This window comes from Alosa pseudoharengus, unplaced genomic scaffold (genome assembly GCF_046254945.1).
Source record: "Alosa pseudoharengus isolate Yale_2024_CS ecotype anadromous, Long Island Sound unplaced genomic scaffold, YU_APseudo_1.1 YU_APseudo_1.1_scf_1, whole genome shotgun sequence".
NCBI classification, from domain to species: Eukaryota; Metazoa; Chordata; class Actinopteri; order Clupeiformes; family Clupeidae; genus Alosa; species Alosa pseudoharengus.
The window spans coordinates 14569660-14588434 of NW_027468564.1; the positions used below are offsets into that span (position 1 = coordinate 14569660).

The window sequence follows — 18775 nt, forward strand, 5'->3', positions numbered from 1 at the left end:
TCTCTGTACTCTTTCAGAGCTAATGCAAGAGCGATTTTCCTGGGGGCGTCCATCATTATCTCCGACTCGTCGTGTTGTGTACAAACAGAACGCAAAAAACAGCTGTTACCTGTTTTCCGATACAGACGTGACGTCACTATCGAGATGCAAGTCGCGATTAGAAGACAAAAAGAACAGCCCATTAAGCTCCCAGAGTAGTTCCCGGGCTAATTAGAACACTGGCAAAGGTGTCACCTGTGAATCAAACTGTCTCAGCTTCTAATGCATACAATCTGGTGCTCCCTAAAACTACACATCCTGTTTAAGTGTTTCCCGTATGTCAAAATAAAAATCACAGCCATATCTCATGCTTTGCGCATTATATCTCCAGAACGGTTTGACGCATATGCTTCAAATTTGGTACAAGTGTTTGTATGGATTCAAAGATAAAGTGAGTTGATGTTGATGTTGGAGGTCAAAGGTCAAAGGTCAAGTCAATGAACACTCTGAGTGCGATATCTCAAGAATGCCTTGACATACATGCCTGAAATTTGGTATGAGTATTTGTATGGATTCAAAGATGAAGTGAATTGATGTTGGAGGTCAAAGGTCAAATGTCAAGGTCAAAAACACCTTGAGTGTTATATCTCAAGAACGCCTTGACACACAAGGTCTTTTGGTACGAGGGTTTGTATGAACTCAAAGATTAAGTGATTTAATGTTTTTTTTCCAGGAATTTCCCCACCAACATTAAGCCAGCAGCTTTCCATCCACTATTGTAATTCCTCTGGCATTACATTCCAGTTTTATAATGACATCACAATGATATCACTGGAACCATCCAGAGCCATATAGAGTGTCCCAGTGACTTCCGTTTTACTTCCGCTACAAGGGACCTATCTTTCAAAAAAATATGAACGGGAGTTAATGGAGAGATAACAATTATTTTTTGGTCCAGTTTGAATTGTGCCACGAATTTCACATATGATGTGTGTAATTTAAAACATAATTTTTCACGTCAAGAAAGTACTGTTGTTCGATAGACTTCAAAAGTTATGTTGGTTTTGTGCGAATCCGGTCAGTGGACTACATCTCTCGTCTCGAATGATGTACGTCACCAACGTAATGAAACGATAAGATTAGCATGCTAGCTGTTATGCTAGTTAATGGTTGCATCTTGCTGCCTGCTATGTCACTTAACAGTATCTAATGTACAGTCTATGGACGAATACAACTTACCTGATGTGTTTAATCCTCTGACTCATGGTATTTTCATCGGCAAGGAAAGCCCAATTAAGACCTGTTGCTGGTATGCTTGTACAATCTAGTGTGGCTGTGAATGAGTTAACGTCACTAGCGCGACTGATGGGTTTGTAGTCGTTGGAATTACGATTTTTCACAATGTTGTAATTCAATAGTTACGAAACAAACTGCAAATGTCTTTACATGAAAAATTGTCTTTAAAATTGACAAACATCATATGGGTAATTCAAGGCACAAGTCAACCGGGACCAGAAAATAATTAATTTTTCGCCATAGACTGGCGTTCAAAATTTTTTGAAAGATAGGTCCCATGGAGGCAAATGGAAGTGGCATCACTGGGACACTCTATAAAGGTAGAGTTGCGACAACTCCATTGACGCTAAAGTTCCATTTTTTTCCAACAATGGCCGCTCATGGAAGCCTCAAAGAGTTCCCGGAAATTAACAATTAATAATAGCAGTAGTGCGGTTACAGCAGTATAGACTGTTTGTAGCCAACTTTTCAGACTCAGATTTACATTATTGGCTCATCCGAATAATAATAATAACAGTAATAACAGTAATAGTAGTGAAGTAATAGTATTAATAATAGCCTAGCCTAATTATAATAATAAACTATTTATGTATCGCCTATGAAAGCTTTTCTGCTGCTCAGTTTGTATCAGTTCCTTATCAAATAAGTTAAAAGAGGTTAAAAGCCCAATAAATGTGCTACACATAATAGCCTAATATAGCCTAGGATAAACCTTGCCTATCCCCTTTCAATTAGGCAGCACTAGGCTACACTACGAACAAGCTGTCATTAAGTGTAATTTGCGTTTGTAGCCTACAACTTTTCTGATGTGATGTTTCTTGGGCATTTAGCTTTATCATGTCAACATAGTTGTAATGTTATGTGCAATGCTCATCTAGGCTATGGATTTAAGTGTTTTAATTTTAAAAAGGGCAGCAAAAGTTGGATATAGTGCAATTGTTTCCCCAAAACAATTCCTCCATAACTGTGGATTTAATCGTTTGATATGTGGATAACTTTCAGTGGACTAAACACAAAAGGTAAGACTTTGTTATCACAAAGCTAGCTGGTTCGTTAAATATGGCGAAACATATTTACAGTCAACTTTGTTGGCCTACTTGCAGCAGTGAAACTGAGTAGTTGTTAACATTGTTGGTAACGTAAATGTTTCTTCAGTTAGGAGCAGGGCTGTTTTTTTGCATTCATTTTCATTGGAAAAAGCTAGCCTAATATGCATGAGATAACCTAGATTTGAGGGAGCTGCAGCTGTTAGCATCAGCATGGTCATATTAACACAGCAGGGCACACTAGCCCAGTGATGAAGGATCATGTAAAATCCCCATCCCCAAAAAGTTTCAAACCAAGCTTGAACCCAAGGAGTATCTTCATCACTGAAAAAATAGACAATGGGCCTGGCCAGAGGGTGAGGCCAAAATGTATCAGCAGTACTCTTTGTTCACCAATAATTATACAGGATTAAGCAGTATGCATGGTGAACAACAGTATGTAGGAAGGTGGGACACATATAAGTCATGTTATTTCACATCTAGGTATCTAGGTATACATTTTAGGTGGTTGAATTTGCTTTCTGTTAATGGTCAAGGCCAAAATGTATCAGCCGTATACTTGGTTCATTTGTATAACAATACAATACAGGCCTTTGTATTGAGTATGGTATGGAGGAAGGCCTTTGTATTGAGTATGGTATGGAGGAAGGCCTTTGTATTGACTATGGTATGGAGGAAGACCTTTGTATTGACTATGGCAGTGTTTTTCAACCACTGTGCGATCATCAGGTGTGCCGCAGAAAATTACCCAAATGTCACTCACTGGTCCAGAAAAACAACTGTTGCATCAAAGATGTTGCATCACATATCCAGTTCATAACAATTAAATTAGATATAGTCACCTACAAATGAAACAGAGGGCGCTTGTTTTATTGAGCAGGTCTTGCATAGAAGCCATAATAAGGCCATATCTGTATTATTTGAAATTTTAGGCTATGGTATGTTTATTTTTTCTTCACACAGGATGTTAGTGTGCCGTGGGACATTTTAAGTGTCAAAAGTGTGCCGTGGCACAAAAAAGGTTGAAAAACACTGGACTATGGTGTGGAGGTAGTATTGAACTTTGTATTGAGTATGGTATGGAGGAAGGCCTGTGTATTGAATATGGTATGGAGGAAGGCCTTTGTATTGAGTATGGTATGGAGGAAGGTCTTTGTATCGAGTATGGTATGGAGGAAGGCCTTTGTATTGAGTATGGTATGTATTAAGTATGGTATGGAGGAAGGCCTTTGTATTGAGTATGGTATGGAGGAAGGCCTTTGTATTGAGTATGGTATGTATTGAGTATGGTATGGAGGAAGGCCTTTGTATTGAATATGGTATGGATGAAGGCCTTTGTATTGAGTATGGTTTGTATTGAGTATGGTATGGAGGAAGGCCTTTGTATTGAGTATGGTATGTATTGAGTATGGTATGGAGGAAGGTGGGACATCTCCAACTCAAGTTAACACATATCTACAGGATTTAAGAATATGCATTTTGCCCAAGAACCCAGACTTGAGGATCAAATGGCTTCAGTTTATTTTTTGGAACAATGCTACAGGCTTTGCAAAAAGGTTGCTGTTGAAGCCTGGAGCAGTAGGCTACCATCACAGCAGTCTACGACCAGTGCCCGTAACTAAAACTCAAGAAAGTATTATGTTATGTGATTGGTTATGTATTATTATTAGTAATGAAATACATGTGGCAGGGCATCTTTAAAGCGATGGTTCGGAGTAATTTCACCCTAGGGTCCTTTGCACCATGACCCCGAGCCAAACACCCTCCCAGAACGTGTTTTCCCTTGGTCGAACCCTGGTCGAGTAGCGCTGTCAGAAACGAATGACTTTCTCCAGGCGTAATGGAACCAACTTTTATCTCATATATTACCTCACTAATAATGCGGAATTGGGGTTGTAATTTTATGACATATGAAAAAAAGAACTAGAGGTTGTTATACGACTGGATTCTACAGTGATTGATAAACTAAAAACTAAGACACATATTTTGAATTGTAATAGAGGATTTTGAATGTAATGAAGCTTACTTGTTACATGATCCTTAGGGTCTGCACTGTGGTACTCGCGGACTGAAGCTCCTGGGTACTCTGGGTCTGAGATGAAACTGATCACTTTGTTCTTGAAGGGTGTTATGTTAAAGAAGCAAACTGAGGAATGTAAAGCCCTCTTGACCTCTGATCTCTTGTACCAAGGAACTTCCTCTGGATGGTCCTGTTCAGGTGTGCTGGTGTTGGAAGCGCTCCAGAAGTTCTCAGCTGATTGTGAGATTTTTTTCAGGTACGGTTCATCATACATCAGAGAGGTGAAGCAGAACACAAAGGCATTGGTCACATCTGGGTTCAGCAGGAAAGAGTCGAGCTCAGGGCCACAAGGTTTAATCTCAGACTTCAGTTTGTTGATGTTCATCGAGACAATGTTGATCTCAGTCTCCTTTACATCGAGCCACTTGTTTATTTCTTTCTCACTGAAGCCAGATGCATCCTGGGACTTCAGGAGGTCTCCCAGGGCATTTTCCTCCATGGTGCCTCCTCTGATGGCTGGGATCAGTGCTCCCATTTTCCGCAGGAACTTAACAATGAAAACCCTCAGGCAGCTTTGAAACTGCTTCAGTTTGTTGACGATGTCTTCAGCCTTGATCTGTCTGCTCCTCTCCAGCAGGTCATTGGTTCTTATCTCAGCCTGGTGGAAATCATCCATCACCTTCTCTAATGCTGACACCAGGAGGTCTGAGATCATTTTCTTCAGTTTGGAATTTGTGTCACCAAGCTTGCTCAGTGGATACAACCAGACCTTCACAGGCACGGCGTTCTCTCCTTTTCCCCCAAGCAGGCCTGGCAGCTTTTTGTACACCTTCACAGCTTCTTCATAGGTAGATGGAAGATCTTCGAGATGAAAGTCACCATAGAACTCACAGCTCATGGTCTTCACCTTCTCCACGTCTTCATCGTCCATCTGTACCCTTCCATCCCCACTGATGTCAATTTGTGGTATTTTTTTGATCATCACATCCAGGTTTCCCCGGATTTCTTGCTTGCTTGAGGCATCACTGGCGGTGTCTCGAAATTCCATGAGTGCATGAGCCCCATAGAGCACTCCAACCACCACATGTGTGGCATCTGTCTTGTCCAAAACCTCCAACTTTGGAGTCTCTAGTTCAGATATCACAAGCTCTTTAAACTCGGTAGTCACATGGTATTTTAGTGTGACGCTGCACTGGCGAGCAGAGGACGTCTTCTTGTTCAGATACTTGCCAGATGCTCCGCCCTGCACCAGCCCACCATAGAAGCTGGCCTTCACTGAGGCGCTCACATCCAGCAGACTGGTCTTCTCACGGAGGGACTCCGACGCTGACACCTGGAATCTTGTCTCAGGCTGTGGATTGATGATTATTTTGCTTTTGATGTCCTCATCCCAGAGCCTGATTCCTGAAATGAGATGACGGACACCAGCTGCATTACCAACACTGGCACTGATACAGTAACTGGCACTGATACAGTAACTGGCATTCCAATGGTACATACATACCATTATACATAACAATTGACACAAAGTGTTAGATCTAACAAAGCCAAAAATGAGGGGCAATGGAGCCTTTTCCATCCCAGGAAGGAATGTTCAATGTCTTTAGCTGTCAGCATTGAGCATTGAAAATAAGGGAGATTTCCCGGGTTTCTCACCCAAAATACGGGAAATAGTCAACATTCGTTCACAACGTTGGAAGGGTTGCAGTATTAGTCCGTTTCGCAATTGCAAGCTTGTGCATTGGTCAGCTGATAATGTAGCCAACAAAGTACTTTATTTATGCCTAACAACAGCAGCCTATATTAATTTGGTCAACTTTATACAGCCCTAAAAAGGCTACAGTTCTGTAATCGATGTCCCTGAGCCCTATTCTCTCTCCTGCACACACAAGATGTGTGCATTCCAAGTAGCCTAGAGTTCAAATCTTCCTCATAAAGTTGAACAAATGCATTTGATTATTTTAGAGAAAAATATAAATAGCCTGTCATGCAGTTTATGGGCTACAGTGCAGAGTTGGGAAGTTATGGAAGGCCAACTTGGAGTGAACATATACAAACAGGGGGAATTCTTTCTCTATACACATGCAGGCGCCACTGAATCGTTCTCTCACAACAACCACGCCGTCATCTTAAATAGTCTCACTGTCGCCTTCAAGCAAGCAAAACGATGCTTTGAAAACATCTGTTTCGCTGGAAGGGCAAGGGGGTAGCAACAGGACAACAGTACAGAGACTGACAAGTCCGATGGTAGAGCTAATGTTATGAGATTGTTAAAATACGGGATATTTTCGGGAAAATATTAAAACGGGAAGACAGCGGGGAAAAAAGTCAAAATACGTGAGAAACCCGGAAAAAACGGGAGGGTTGACAGATATGCTTGAGGTACCTGAGTTGATCAGATGGCCACTACCTAATTTAAAACCCTTCAGACAATTTCAAAAGAAATGTGGATTTAAAAACTGGCGTATAATGCCAGTGGTGTGTACTGTACCTAGTATGAGTTGGTCCTTGAGGGCGTTGTAGAGTGAGCCCAGATGCAGGGGTCTGCTGAGGGCACTGATCTCCAAATCATTATCTGGACCTGAAACAACAACAGAAAATATAATCATTATCTGGACCTGAAACAGTCCCATATCAGTCTCTAGTCATAGGGGGTCAAAGAGAGTGTGTGTTGATGTGGATGTCTGAGTGTGTCTTAGAGAGAGAGGGAGAGTCGTGTGTGTGTTTGAGGGTGTGCATAGGTAACAGCAAGAAAGACTGTGTGTGTGTGTGTGTGTGTATTTAAATGGGTGAGCCCATACAGACACACACACGTGTGAGTCTGTAAATGTAAGAAAACATCAATGTAAATTTGGCTTTATTGGCTTTGGTTTATTGGACAAGTATACTTGCATAGACAAGGAATTTGTGCTCTGCATTTTACCCATCTGGGGGTAGTGTACAACACACCCACGCACACACAGTGTACACCCATTCAAACACACATTTTTCCCATCCGGGGGTAGTGTACAACACACCCACACACACACACAGTGTACACCCATTCAAACACACATTTTACCCATCTGGAGGGTAGTGTACAACACACACACACAGTGTACACCCATTCAAACACACACATCCTCAGAGCATTGAGCTCACAACAAGTAGGGCTGGGCGATATGGCTGAAAACTGTATCACGATATAAGTATTTCATATCAGTTGATATCTATAATTATTGTTTTTTTTTTTTAAACTATTTCAGATAAGGACCAGAAGAGGGGGAAAAGTTACATTTAAACACTTTTATTTTAAACTAAACCTTCCTGATTTTAATCACCTCCGTTATCAATCAAAGCAAACAAGGAAAAGAAATATCAACACAACCATGAAAAACACTCAAATAAATAAATGTGCACATAAGTCTGAATGAAAAGCAGCACTTATTGAGGCCTAGAAATATTGTAAACAAATTATCTTAATTGGCTAGTTTGTCATAGTCTACTGCAGGGGTAGGCAACCACAAGCGGCCCTTTAGTTCCTCTCTAGTGACTCCCTGGCTTTCTCTAAAAATGGAAGTTATAAAATATTTCTAGCAATTTCATATACCGGTAGTCGTTCAGCTTCAAGCTGTCCCAACACATTAACAGCTTGTGAAAGTATTGTACTATACAATACAGCATATACAGAGTATGGTGAGTATGCCATATGCCTGAGGCTAATAAAGAGGTTTAAACTGATTTCTTTACATTTTTTTCAGCACTGAGGAAATATTTTGTTTTCTGAGCGCACATTTCAGCACTGTGAGCAATTCGCAACCATGCGACCTGCCGAAAATGACCACGAGCCTGCGTTAGAAGAGATGACCGCAAATGCATCAGTATGTCTAAAAAGGTTGATATTTATTCAATATCCTTTATAATGGTTGGACTTGTGGAACATTTTAATGATGGTGTTTTACCAGTCAGTTTAGTTGAACTTAAAGGATCTTTGGTTGAACTTCAATAAGGTTTAGAGTAGGGATGTCCGATATTGGCTTTTTTGCCGATATCCGATATGCCGATATTGTCCAACTCTCAAATTTCGATTCCGATATCAGCCGATACCGATGTCGATATGTGGGTTATTTTTCCTCAAAACTAATTTAGGTAACATCACATATCTCCTGTTGTGGAATTAACACAACATGCTTAATGTTATTGTGATGCCCCACTGGATGCATTCTTGAATGCAACAAGGCTTTCCAAATGTTAACATTGTCTGTGCAAAATAAGAAAAATACTTCAACTTAATTTAGGGAAAAAGTGCCATGTTTATTTTTTATTTTTTAATTGTCTCAAACAACAGTTTGGATTACACTCTCCCTGAGATAATCTTGACAATGCCCACAACAAATAGGGCAAATTTGACTTCTTCACAAATGATAAAACATTGTACCTGAACAACTATGTGCAACATAGAAGAATGTAAAGCCAACTAAAATAACAGGCATAGTGTATGACAGGCTACCCTTTTTCTGTGTTAAATGAGCCTGCATTTGTAGGATGCTTCATGAACTGTTTCTTTAACTAAAACTCAATCACCTTAATTGAATGAATGCACAAATATGAGTCAATTACAATGTGGCAAGCAACTATACTGCACAATTTTGAAAACATTTGTTTGAGCTACAAAAAATACTTCAGGCTTGAGGTGAAGTACATAATGGGCAATACCCACAATCAGGCTTGGAATTTCACCATTTTAGGGGCAAGGCCACTTGGCCTTCAGTTGGGCATATTTGGTGGGGGGCACAAAGGCCACATGTCAGGGCACCAAGGCCAAAGTTAACTATACAGTAGTAGGCTATAAAAATGATCAAAGTTGTATTCACTGCAGTAGACCTGCATCACTGTATACAAAAACATAAAACATGACATATTACATATAACTGTAAATCATCTGATCATCTAATATTTTCAGATATCTAGGCTATATTTAACATTTATTTTATATTTGGCCTGTTATGAAATCATGTATTGAACAATTTAAGCACAGCTCAGCTTTAAGAAACTCAAATAGCCTAGATGCATGCTTAGCATTTTGTGATCATTAAGGCTACTTTCACAAACTCTTACAGTCAGCTGTCCTCTGATTTACCGATATCTAGGCGACATTTGTAATATTTGTTTTGTATTTGGCCCGTTATGAAATAATGTGGAACAATTTAAACACAGTGTAAAACTTAAATCCCAAATTTGGAGACATCCATGTATGTTGAAATGTACTGCAAATTCAAAACGGGATTAGTCTGGAACGGCTAAGGGACCGTTCGTTATTTATAAACGGGGTCATCGGAGGAAAATAGGGGAGGGTCATGTCTTTTTATTCTTTGTTGAGGGGAGGGTCACCTAACTTTTTTTGTCTAGGAGGGGGGGTCACCCATATTTTGAATTAATGAAAACAGCAAAAAATCAAAGTGGCTTGTTTGATTGTTGATTTCTGTCGCCATATAACGTTCTCTTTCGTTCCATAGCTCTGTCAATATTGAACAATGAAAATAAGGGAGATTTCCCGGGTTTCTCACGCAAAATACGGAAAATGTCAACATCCGTCCCCATTAACGTTGGAAGGGTTGGAGCAACAAAGTAGCCTACTTTATTCACGCCTAACAGCCTATATCCATTTGGTCAACTTTATCCAGCCCTAAAAAAGCTAACTTTGGTTTACTTGTAGTTTACCGTGTAGCCTGGCCTAACTTTAAACAGTGTGCATGCTTATAAAGCTTGTGCTTCATTCATCCACACATCCATCTCCTAACGTTTTGACAAGCATTTCTACCAATTGACCTTGTTCCTGCCCATCTCTAGCTTTGCTGTCTCCATCCTTTCTGTTTTTGTTGTTTGCAAAAAAAATATATAGTAGGCACTATTGATTGGTAACCAGCAACAGGTGCAATTTGTTAATCGCTGTCATTCTCTCTCCTGCCAACAAAAATGTGTTACATTCCAAGTAGCAGTGCGTAATTCTGCTTCATAAAGCAGAATACAGAATACAAATACATTGGTCATATAAATAGCCAGTTTATGGTCTACAGTGTAGGCTAGAGTTGGTAAGTTATGGTAGGCCAACTTGGAGTGAATATACAGGGGGATTTCTTTGGCTCTTAGCCTGGCAGGTGCGCACGTAGACAGCCTACGGCCGAACACTGCAAGCGCCAATGAATCGTGCTCTCACAACAACCACGTCGTTAACTTAAATAGGCCTACTGTAGGTTAACATCACTCTGAGTTCGCATTCAAGCAAGCAAAACGATGATTTGAATACATCTGTTTCTCTGGAAGGGCAAGGGGTAACAACAGGACAACACAGAGACAGGCCAGAATGCAGGACTATGAGAGTATTACAGTAATATGGGATATTCTACGGGAAAATATTAAAACGGCAAGACAGCGGGGAAAAGTTAAAATGATAGGCCTAAACCCGGAAAAAGTTGGCATGTTAGGTATTTTTCGGTCCCTGTGATTATTTGTGAAATTGTGCAAACGGTCTTTTCAAGTCATTTGAGAAGGAAGGAGTGTAGCAAGCTCCCAAATTGACGCTCGTCTGAGAAATTGAGTTTTGGATAATGTTCAGCTTCGGCAGCTTTACAATGACTGAGGAAGCCTAGAGACGAGTCCATAGCAACAAGTTCATGTGTTGAATTTGTTATTACCCAGTGTGCTTTGTTGAATGGTCTCAATGTTTTATTGTTTTATTTCATGTGAATACTTACTAGAGGAGTACATTATTTCAAGTAGGCTAATGCAGTTGCAGGAAGTGTGCATTTAGTTTCCATGCTTATTGTGTTTCCACAACAATGTTAGTGAGTAAATCTACAGAAATGGCCACCATCTTGGTGAAGTGTGATGTGTAAGATCAGAAAGCAGAGGGTGAGTATAGAACGATTGCTTAAGTCGCTGTGTTTTCATAGCGCTCCATATATCGCTAGGTATCGACGATTGGCCAGGGAGGGTCATGTCTTTTTTGAAAAGACTGCTGGAGGGTCGTTGAACATTTTCTTGCAGGCAGGGGAGGGTCATGCAACTTTTGATTGAAGCACTCAAAATCCCTCCGGTGACCCCGTTTATAAATAACGAACGGTCCATAACTGTACATGGGACTGATTTACACCTTTCTGTTCGGTAAGGTCTGCTGTTTATTCTGATATATGGTTTGTCATATGTTAAACGAAGGGTTCTGAAGTATTCCACCGAGATGAATGGGTAGGGAGATGGACGCAAAACCTTCAGTAGAATTTATGATTGAATGGTAGCCTATTATTTACTTTTCTCGCGAACCATTCACCACAGCAATTAGCGGCTAACATCGTTTAAAAGCTGAGAAAAAGCTCTTTCATGTGATACTTGTGATGTCTGTGTGATGAGTAGGCTACTTCGCGAGTAGTTCAACTGAGAAGAATGGGTTAATTTGGACGCACTTTCTTGCGCTGTCACTTTCTCCACTGCGTAATTTGGCCATAGGTATATATATCGCTATTAGTAGGACGCAAAGCAGAATATTTAAAGAAGGGGGCACCAAGGCCACCGTGGCCTGTAAACCTCTGATTTTCAAAGGGGCGTCACGGCCAACTCAAGGGGCTACGACGGCCATGGCCAATTTCAAACCACAGACATAATGTTGAAACAGAGCGAGCAAGTTTGTTACTGCAGCCATCCACGCTTGTTTGTATGCTTCAAGACGCAGCTTGATGAGGTCATCATCTGTGCGCCGGTAAACGCTTCAGGAGCGCATAGGCACTATTTGGGTGTAACGCAAGCATTATTTTATCGGTTTTAAGGCAAAAAAAATCCGATAACGATATTAACAGATATTACATTTTTATGCTAATATCGGGCCGATAATATCGGTGGGCCGATATTATCGGACATCTCTAGTTTAGAGAGGTAATGACTGGTTCACTGGTTATGACTGATAATGAGATATATATATATATATATATATATATATATATATATATATATATATATATACAGTTGTGCTCAAAACAATAGCAGTGCCTTTAGAACAATGAGTAAATGTCAAAATTCTTCAAACAAATTGTACTTTCAACAAACAAACAAATTGTACAAAGAAATAGCAGCGTTGCCATCTTTCCTTGGAAACTCAAAAATGTACTGTACAAACTAAGAAATTATTGATAAGTGAACTTGGCTGAGTATCCTAAACTAATATTTTGTTACAAATACGAAAAACTTTATTATCCACCAAAGTGGAAATTCGTCTTTAGTTTCACCATACAGCACACAGGACAGACAAGCACCACACATTCAGTTTCTTAAGCACTGCATATCATATATAATACAGCACCACACATTCAGTTTCTTAAGCACTGCATATCATATAAAATACAGACAAGCCTGGCCAGTCAATAAATACCAGTCAATAAATAAGTAGGCCTAAGCAACCCATGCATGCTAGGCTAGCTAATTAAAAAAAATAACTGAAGTACTTCCAGTAAGAGTCCCTGCACTGTTTATCGCCCTGATACCATTGGGGACAAAAGAATTTCTAAAAATATTCTTACTGGCGTTAGGCACCCTATAGCGCCTGCCTGAGGGGAGAAGCTCAAATTCACTGTATAATGGATGGGAGGGGTCACTGATGATTTTTCTGACTTTACTTAAGGTGTTCTCTTCGTAGATTATGCTCAGTTGCTTTTGTGGCTTCCCTATAATCTTTGAGGCCATGTTCACTATTTTCTGAAGTTTGTTTCTCCACTTGGCATTTAGGTTACCATACCACATAATCATATTAAAGGACAAAATGCTCTCAACTAGGTTTTTATACACTATTTGGAGGATGTCCTTATTGACACCAAAGTTATTAAGCCTCCGGATTAGGTAAAGGCGCTGGGAGCACTTTTTAAAAATACACTCAGTGTTTTCCCTAAACGTCAATTTGCTATCTATAAAAGTCCCCAGATATTTAAAATTAGACACAAATTCAACTGCTTGCCCCTTAATGATAACTGGAAGTGGCTGGTCCTTATCATTTTGCAGAATGAGTTATTTTGTCTTTGTGACATTTATTTCTAAAAAGCTACTCTGACACCAATGTTGAAGAGATGTTGCATGGTGGATATAGGCTTGTTCTCTCTCCAAGTCTCCCCTTCTTAATAGACCAATCAGAGCCATGTCGTCTGCATATTTAAACAGTCTAAAATATTCCCCATGTATCTTAAACTCATTAGTGTAAATAGAGAAAAGCAAGGGTGACAATATGGTACCCTGAGGTGCCCCAGTATTCAGTACGCTCAAGTCTGACATGACATTTCCAAGGATAACTCTTTGGGGGCGGTCGGATAGAAAGTGTCTAACCCACTGAATTATCCCACCATTAACCCCCAGGTCCACAAGCCTCTGCAGTAGAATATGAATTTGCATAGAATTAAAAGCAGATGTAAAGTCTACAAACAATACTCTTGCATAATGAGATGAAACTTGTAAATGTCTGGCAAGGGTGTTAAACAGTGTTACAGTAGCATCATCTGTGGCCCTTTGGGATTTATATGCAAACTGTAGGTGATCTAATGTGTTAGATACAGTGGTTGTTATATGCCTGCTCACCACCCTTTCCATACATTTGCATAAGATGGAGGTGAGTGCAATAGGTCTAAAATCATTAAATTCTGTTGCACCAGTTTTTTTAGGGATGGGTACAATGTTTGACAGCTTCCATGTATTGGGAACTGTAGATGTCTGGAGCAGTACTTGGAATAAACTTGTTAACATCCCCTTTAACTGGTGAGAACAGAATTGAAGCACCTTGCCCCTCAAGCCATCAGGACCAGCAGCTTTATTAGGTTTAATGCGGGCCAGACTTGCAACTTCATGTTCTGTCAGGATGATTGGACTATATGTTGGGATGGAGTTACACACTTCGGGCCCTATCATGACATTCTAAAGTGCATCGTCACTCGTCAAAAGTCTATTCAAATTTAGTAGGATGTCCAGTTCACATTGGGAGGGGTTTCGTTCTCAAAAGTGGAGCGCATGGCGTAACAAGGTGTTCCTAGGTCTTTTAATCAGTCATATGGGTGTGTTTGGGGCGTAACATCATTTTAAACCAATGAGAATGACATCTGTCATTCCCTTTAACGGCGCAACGCGCGATATGTCAAATAAATGCATCGGTATTTTGGCATTCAACGGCGCATTTGAATGAGGCTGCTTGCGAGACCGTATGGAATAGTCATTCTTAAACCATGCTTTACTAAAACCTAGCATAGCCTTCACGCATTTGCACTCGTCTATTATTTGAACTCATTGGCAAAGTGAAACTAACTTCACCAAGGAGTCAGTCAACGACAAGACAGTTATATGCAGTTACTTTCACTATTGACTGACAATGGGTTACCATCGAAAACATAGGCCGGAAAAAGCAACACTTACCCTAATGTTGCTCAAATGACTGAATAAAACAACATTTATCCTGCAGAGGAGTTGCTTATATCTCGTGACAGTGCGTCTTCAGCTGTGCTCCATACTTGTCTCTCGCCTCTCCCCTAATCACTTTTAACCATCATTACCAATTTGCAAATGATGGTGAATAACTACTCATCATGAGATGTACAGTATTTCGTAATATCTTTATTCTAATTATGTTTCCCATTGTAATCGTGTCAATTTGTAATGCTTTGCATGGACGTGCGCTGGTGTGCGTTCATGAATGATAGAAGGATGGTGCGTGCACCTGCCAATATGTCTGTTGACATGCGCTCTTAAAATAGCATATGAACAACTCGCCATTGACTTCTGACCAGGTTTAGGTGGTGTATGATAGCGATTTTTAGACAACGCGCCAGGGCCCGCCCTAGGTTGTTAATTGCCACACCCCTGGGCGCAATGCTTAAAAAATAAAGGTGCAAAATACCGAATTCAACTTCGCGCGACTGAAAAACGAACTGTACGCCATGCGCTGGTGCCCCAAAATATAGCCCTTCATCCCTCTCAGTGGAGAAATCCGTTTTATCAAATCTACTATAGAAAACATTTAGATCATTTGCAAATGATAGGGAAGGGGACAGGCCTGTGGGAGCACTCCTCTGTTTGGTTTCTCTACCCATCTTCTGATTTACCCCAACCCAAGCAGCTTTGGCATTGCCAGTGCAAAAACGCCTCTCCACCTTTCTTTTTATAGTCCAACTTTGCTTTCTGTAATTTGGCCCTTAGTTCACATCTTTTTTCCCTTACAAGATCTGCATGTCCCTGTGCAAATGCACGTTTTTTCTCGTTTATGCATACTTTTAAATCACTAGTTATCCATGTTTTGTTGTTAGGGAAAATTCTAATAGTCTTGGTCTGAATGATATTACTCTCACAGAACATTAAATATGATGTGATTGTATCAGTCAGTTCGTGTGGGTCAACGCAAGAGTCAAAAAAGATCTGCCAGTCCGTTTCATCCAGACCGTCTCTCAGTTCCTCCTTACAGTCATCAGTCCATATTTGGATGTCCTTTGTCACTGGCTTATCGCGCTTTAATTTCGCCCTGTACCGTGGTAGGAGGTGTACGACGTTGTGATCGGATTTTCCCAGGGCAGGCCTACAGATGGACTTGTAAGCATCCTGTATATTGCCAAAGCATTTATCCAAGATACGTGTTTGACGTGTGGGGCAGTCCACGTATTGTTGTAATGTTGGCAAATGATTCGACAGGTCACACAGATTTAAATCCCCAAGGACAAAAACCGGCTGGTCAGCTGATCGAGCAAGTGCATTGTTATAGCTATCGGCACGCGCACGCACGTGCACGCGCACGCTCAAGTGCATTGTTATAGCTATCGGCAATTTTGGACGCCGCCCCCTCAAAGTCAGGTCCAGGAACGTAGGTTAAAATAATGGTGATCTGACCAAATTCTCTTGGTAGGTAAAAAGGACGGAAAGACACCACCAGGATTTCGTAGTCGCGTGTACAGACTGTCTCCCGGATAGTATACTGTGAAATCCATTGCTTATCGAAAAACACACACAAGCCACCACCTATTGATTTCCGTGAAAGTTGGGAGTCTCTGTCTGCCCTTATCAATGTATAACCAGGAAGATTTGGGTCTGGTGTGTCTTTTTTCAGCCAAGTCTCTGTAAGGCATATAAGGTTACTTTGTCTGTAGTCTCTATCACACTCAACTTTCGCCATCAGTTCATTCATTTTATTGCTTAGAGAACGGACGTTAGAGAGAGTCATTGTGGGCAGAGGATGTTTAAAGCCACGTCTCCTAATCCTCTCTCGTACTCCGCCTCTTGATCCTCTCCTTTTAAGTTTAGATTTCGCCTGGTACTTAGTTCTTTTAAGCTCGGGGTAGGCGTTAAGTATATTCCCATATATGTCCTCTGGCGGCGTTGCTGCAGATTTCAGTGATAGTAAACACTCACGTGTGTAGGCCAAAACGCCGTGATTCCTGCCGTGAAAGTCTCTTCCTTCGAAAGCCCAAACATTGAAGAGGCACAAGGCCATCCAGAAAAATATACCAGACTTCATCTCCATTTCATACAAAAATGCAGTAGCCTACTCGTTCACCCACATATAGTCCACAAAGGTAGTTAAAAACACAGACGAACAGCACAGGTGAAACACAGGGTCAGCAGCAGAACCACGGTTGATAACTGCTTCACATCTGTGGTGCATGGAGTCAACCAACTTCTGGCATCGTTCAACAGGTATTGCAGCCCAGGTTAATTGTACTGTATTCCACAATTCCTCTTTGTTTCTTGGTTTTGCCTCATGCACTGCACTTTTTATGTCAGCCCACAAGTTTTCTATGGGATTAAGGTCCGGGGATTGTGCTGGCCACTCCATCAGTTGAATCCTGTTCATCTGGAACCATGCTTTTGCTCGCTTGCTGGTGTGTTTTGGGTCATTATCTTGTTAAAAGGTCCACCTCAAAGGCATTTCCTCTTCAGCATATGGCAGCATGACCTCTTCCAGTATTCCTGATGTACTCGAACTGATCCATGATCCCTGGTATGCGGTAAATAGGACCAACACCGTAGTAGGAGAAACATCCCCATATCATGATGCTTGCACCACCATGCTTAATTGTCTTCACTGAGTACTGTGGCATGAATTCGGTGTTTGCAGGGCGTCTGACATACTGGAAGAGGTCATGCTGCCTCTTCATCTGCACTGATGAAGGTCTGAGGACCGAAACGTTTGTACATCACCTCACTCGGTAGCACATTGGTTGATGGATTAAACACTTTATTCTTCAACGGCAAACAAAGGTGTGCGAGTTTTTTCCTTCCTTGATTGACTACGTTGCCCAAAACGCACCCGGGTCAGTGACGTTTTAGATTTTCAAAACATCAAAAAAATAAAAATATAACAGCAAGTCAATTTCAACATTTTTTGAATACTATAAGATGTTAACCTTTTGATTTAGTATGTGCCCACTCAAAATTTTTTAATTTTTTGTCTTTTTATTGCAATTAATTGTATTTACACCATAAAAATGTCATTCGGTAAAACAGATTGTTTTCCATAGATATTAAAATCAGCATTAATGACCCAATCACAAATAATCCATAATGCAGATGTTGATTGATACTGAATTCATGGCTAGCAAAAAAATATCCATATTATTAAAGCATTTATATAATATTTTGTCTTCTAAGGATAAAGCGCGCAATCCGTCAACATTTTTTTAAAATTATTCCTATAAAAAGTAAAAAATGGAGCCAAATTATGTAAAACTTCATATTATATAACCATTCATACAGTAATTGTGGTATGTATTTGAATTATCACATTATGTTATACATTTTGTAATTAATTTTGAATAATTCCACTGTTTTACCATATGACGTTTTGTTTTACCAAATGACAGGACTAGGGATGGGCATCGTTAAGAAATTATCGATATCGATGCCATTGTCGAACCTTCTTATCGATGCGATTCCTTATCGATTCCCATATCGATTCCTGTACCTGAACACTTATAGGATGGCTTTAAGAGTTGTTGCTTTGAATGTCTAATTTAAAGTGGTTTTAGAAAATTAATACCAAGGCTGCAATATCAATACAGAACAGTGTTTCCCCTAGATTTTTTTCCAGCAGCGGTGCTGTTGATCGTAGGAAGCCCCCCCCAGAAGATTTTGAAAAAATGACTCCTTAAATGATGACTTCTGGTGGATTTTGTCGAAAGAAATTGACAGATTGAGTTACAAATTATGACAAAAAATAAAGCTTAATCACAGGCCACTGTACAAGCTATTACTATTTAGAATGCAGTGCTGTGCACAAGTTAAGACATTTATTTATTTTTAATTATTAATTTTAGCATGGTGTCTTAACTTTTGCACAGCACTGTATAAACTATATAGACTTCTCTTTCATGTCATTACAATGTATTGGTGCGGTGCAGGTCAAATTGAGTGCCTGTCACTTTAAGGCCGTGACGGCCAGAGAGGCTTGCTT

At 40.3% G+C, this 18775-nt stretch overlaps 1 protein-coding gene across 1 annotated transcript in view; it reads right to left on the reverse strand.

The window, feature by feature from the left end:
* Window positions 1-18775, reverse strand: part of LOC143117137 (stonustoxin subunit beta-like) — a 79107-nt gene that overhangs the window by 22350 nt on the left and 37982 nt on the right. Inside the window, exons 2-3 of the mRNA XM_076278665.1 lie at window positions 6833-6922; window positions 4348-5745 (exon numbers count right to left, since the gene is read on the reverse strand). Coding sequence (XP_076134780.1) covers window positions 4348-5745; window positions 6833-6922 — 1488 coding nt within the window. The remainder of the gene's footprint in view (window positions 1-4347; window positions 5746-6832; window positions 6923-18775) is intronic.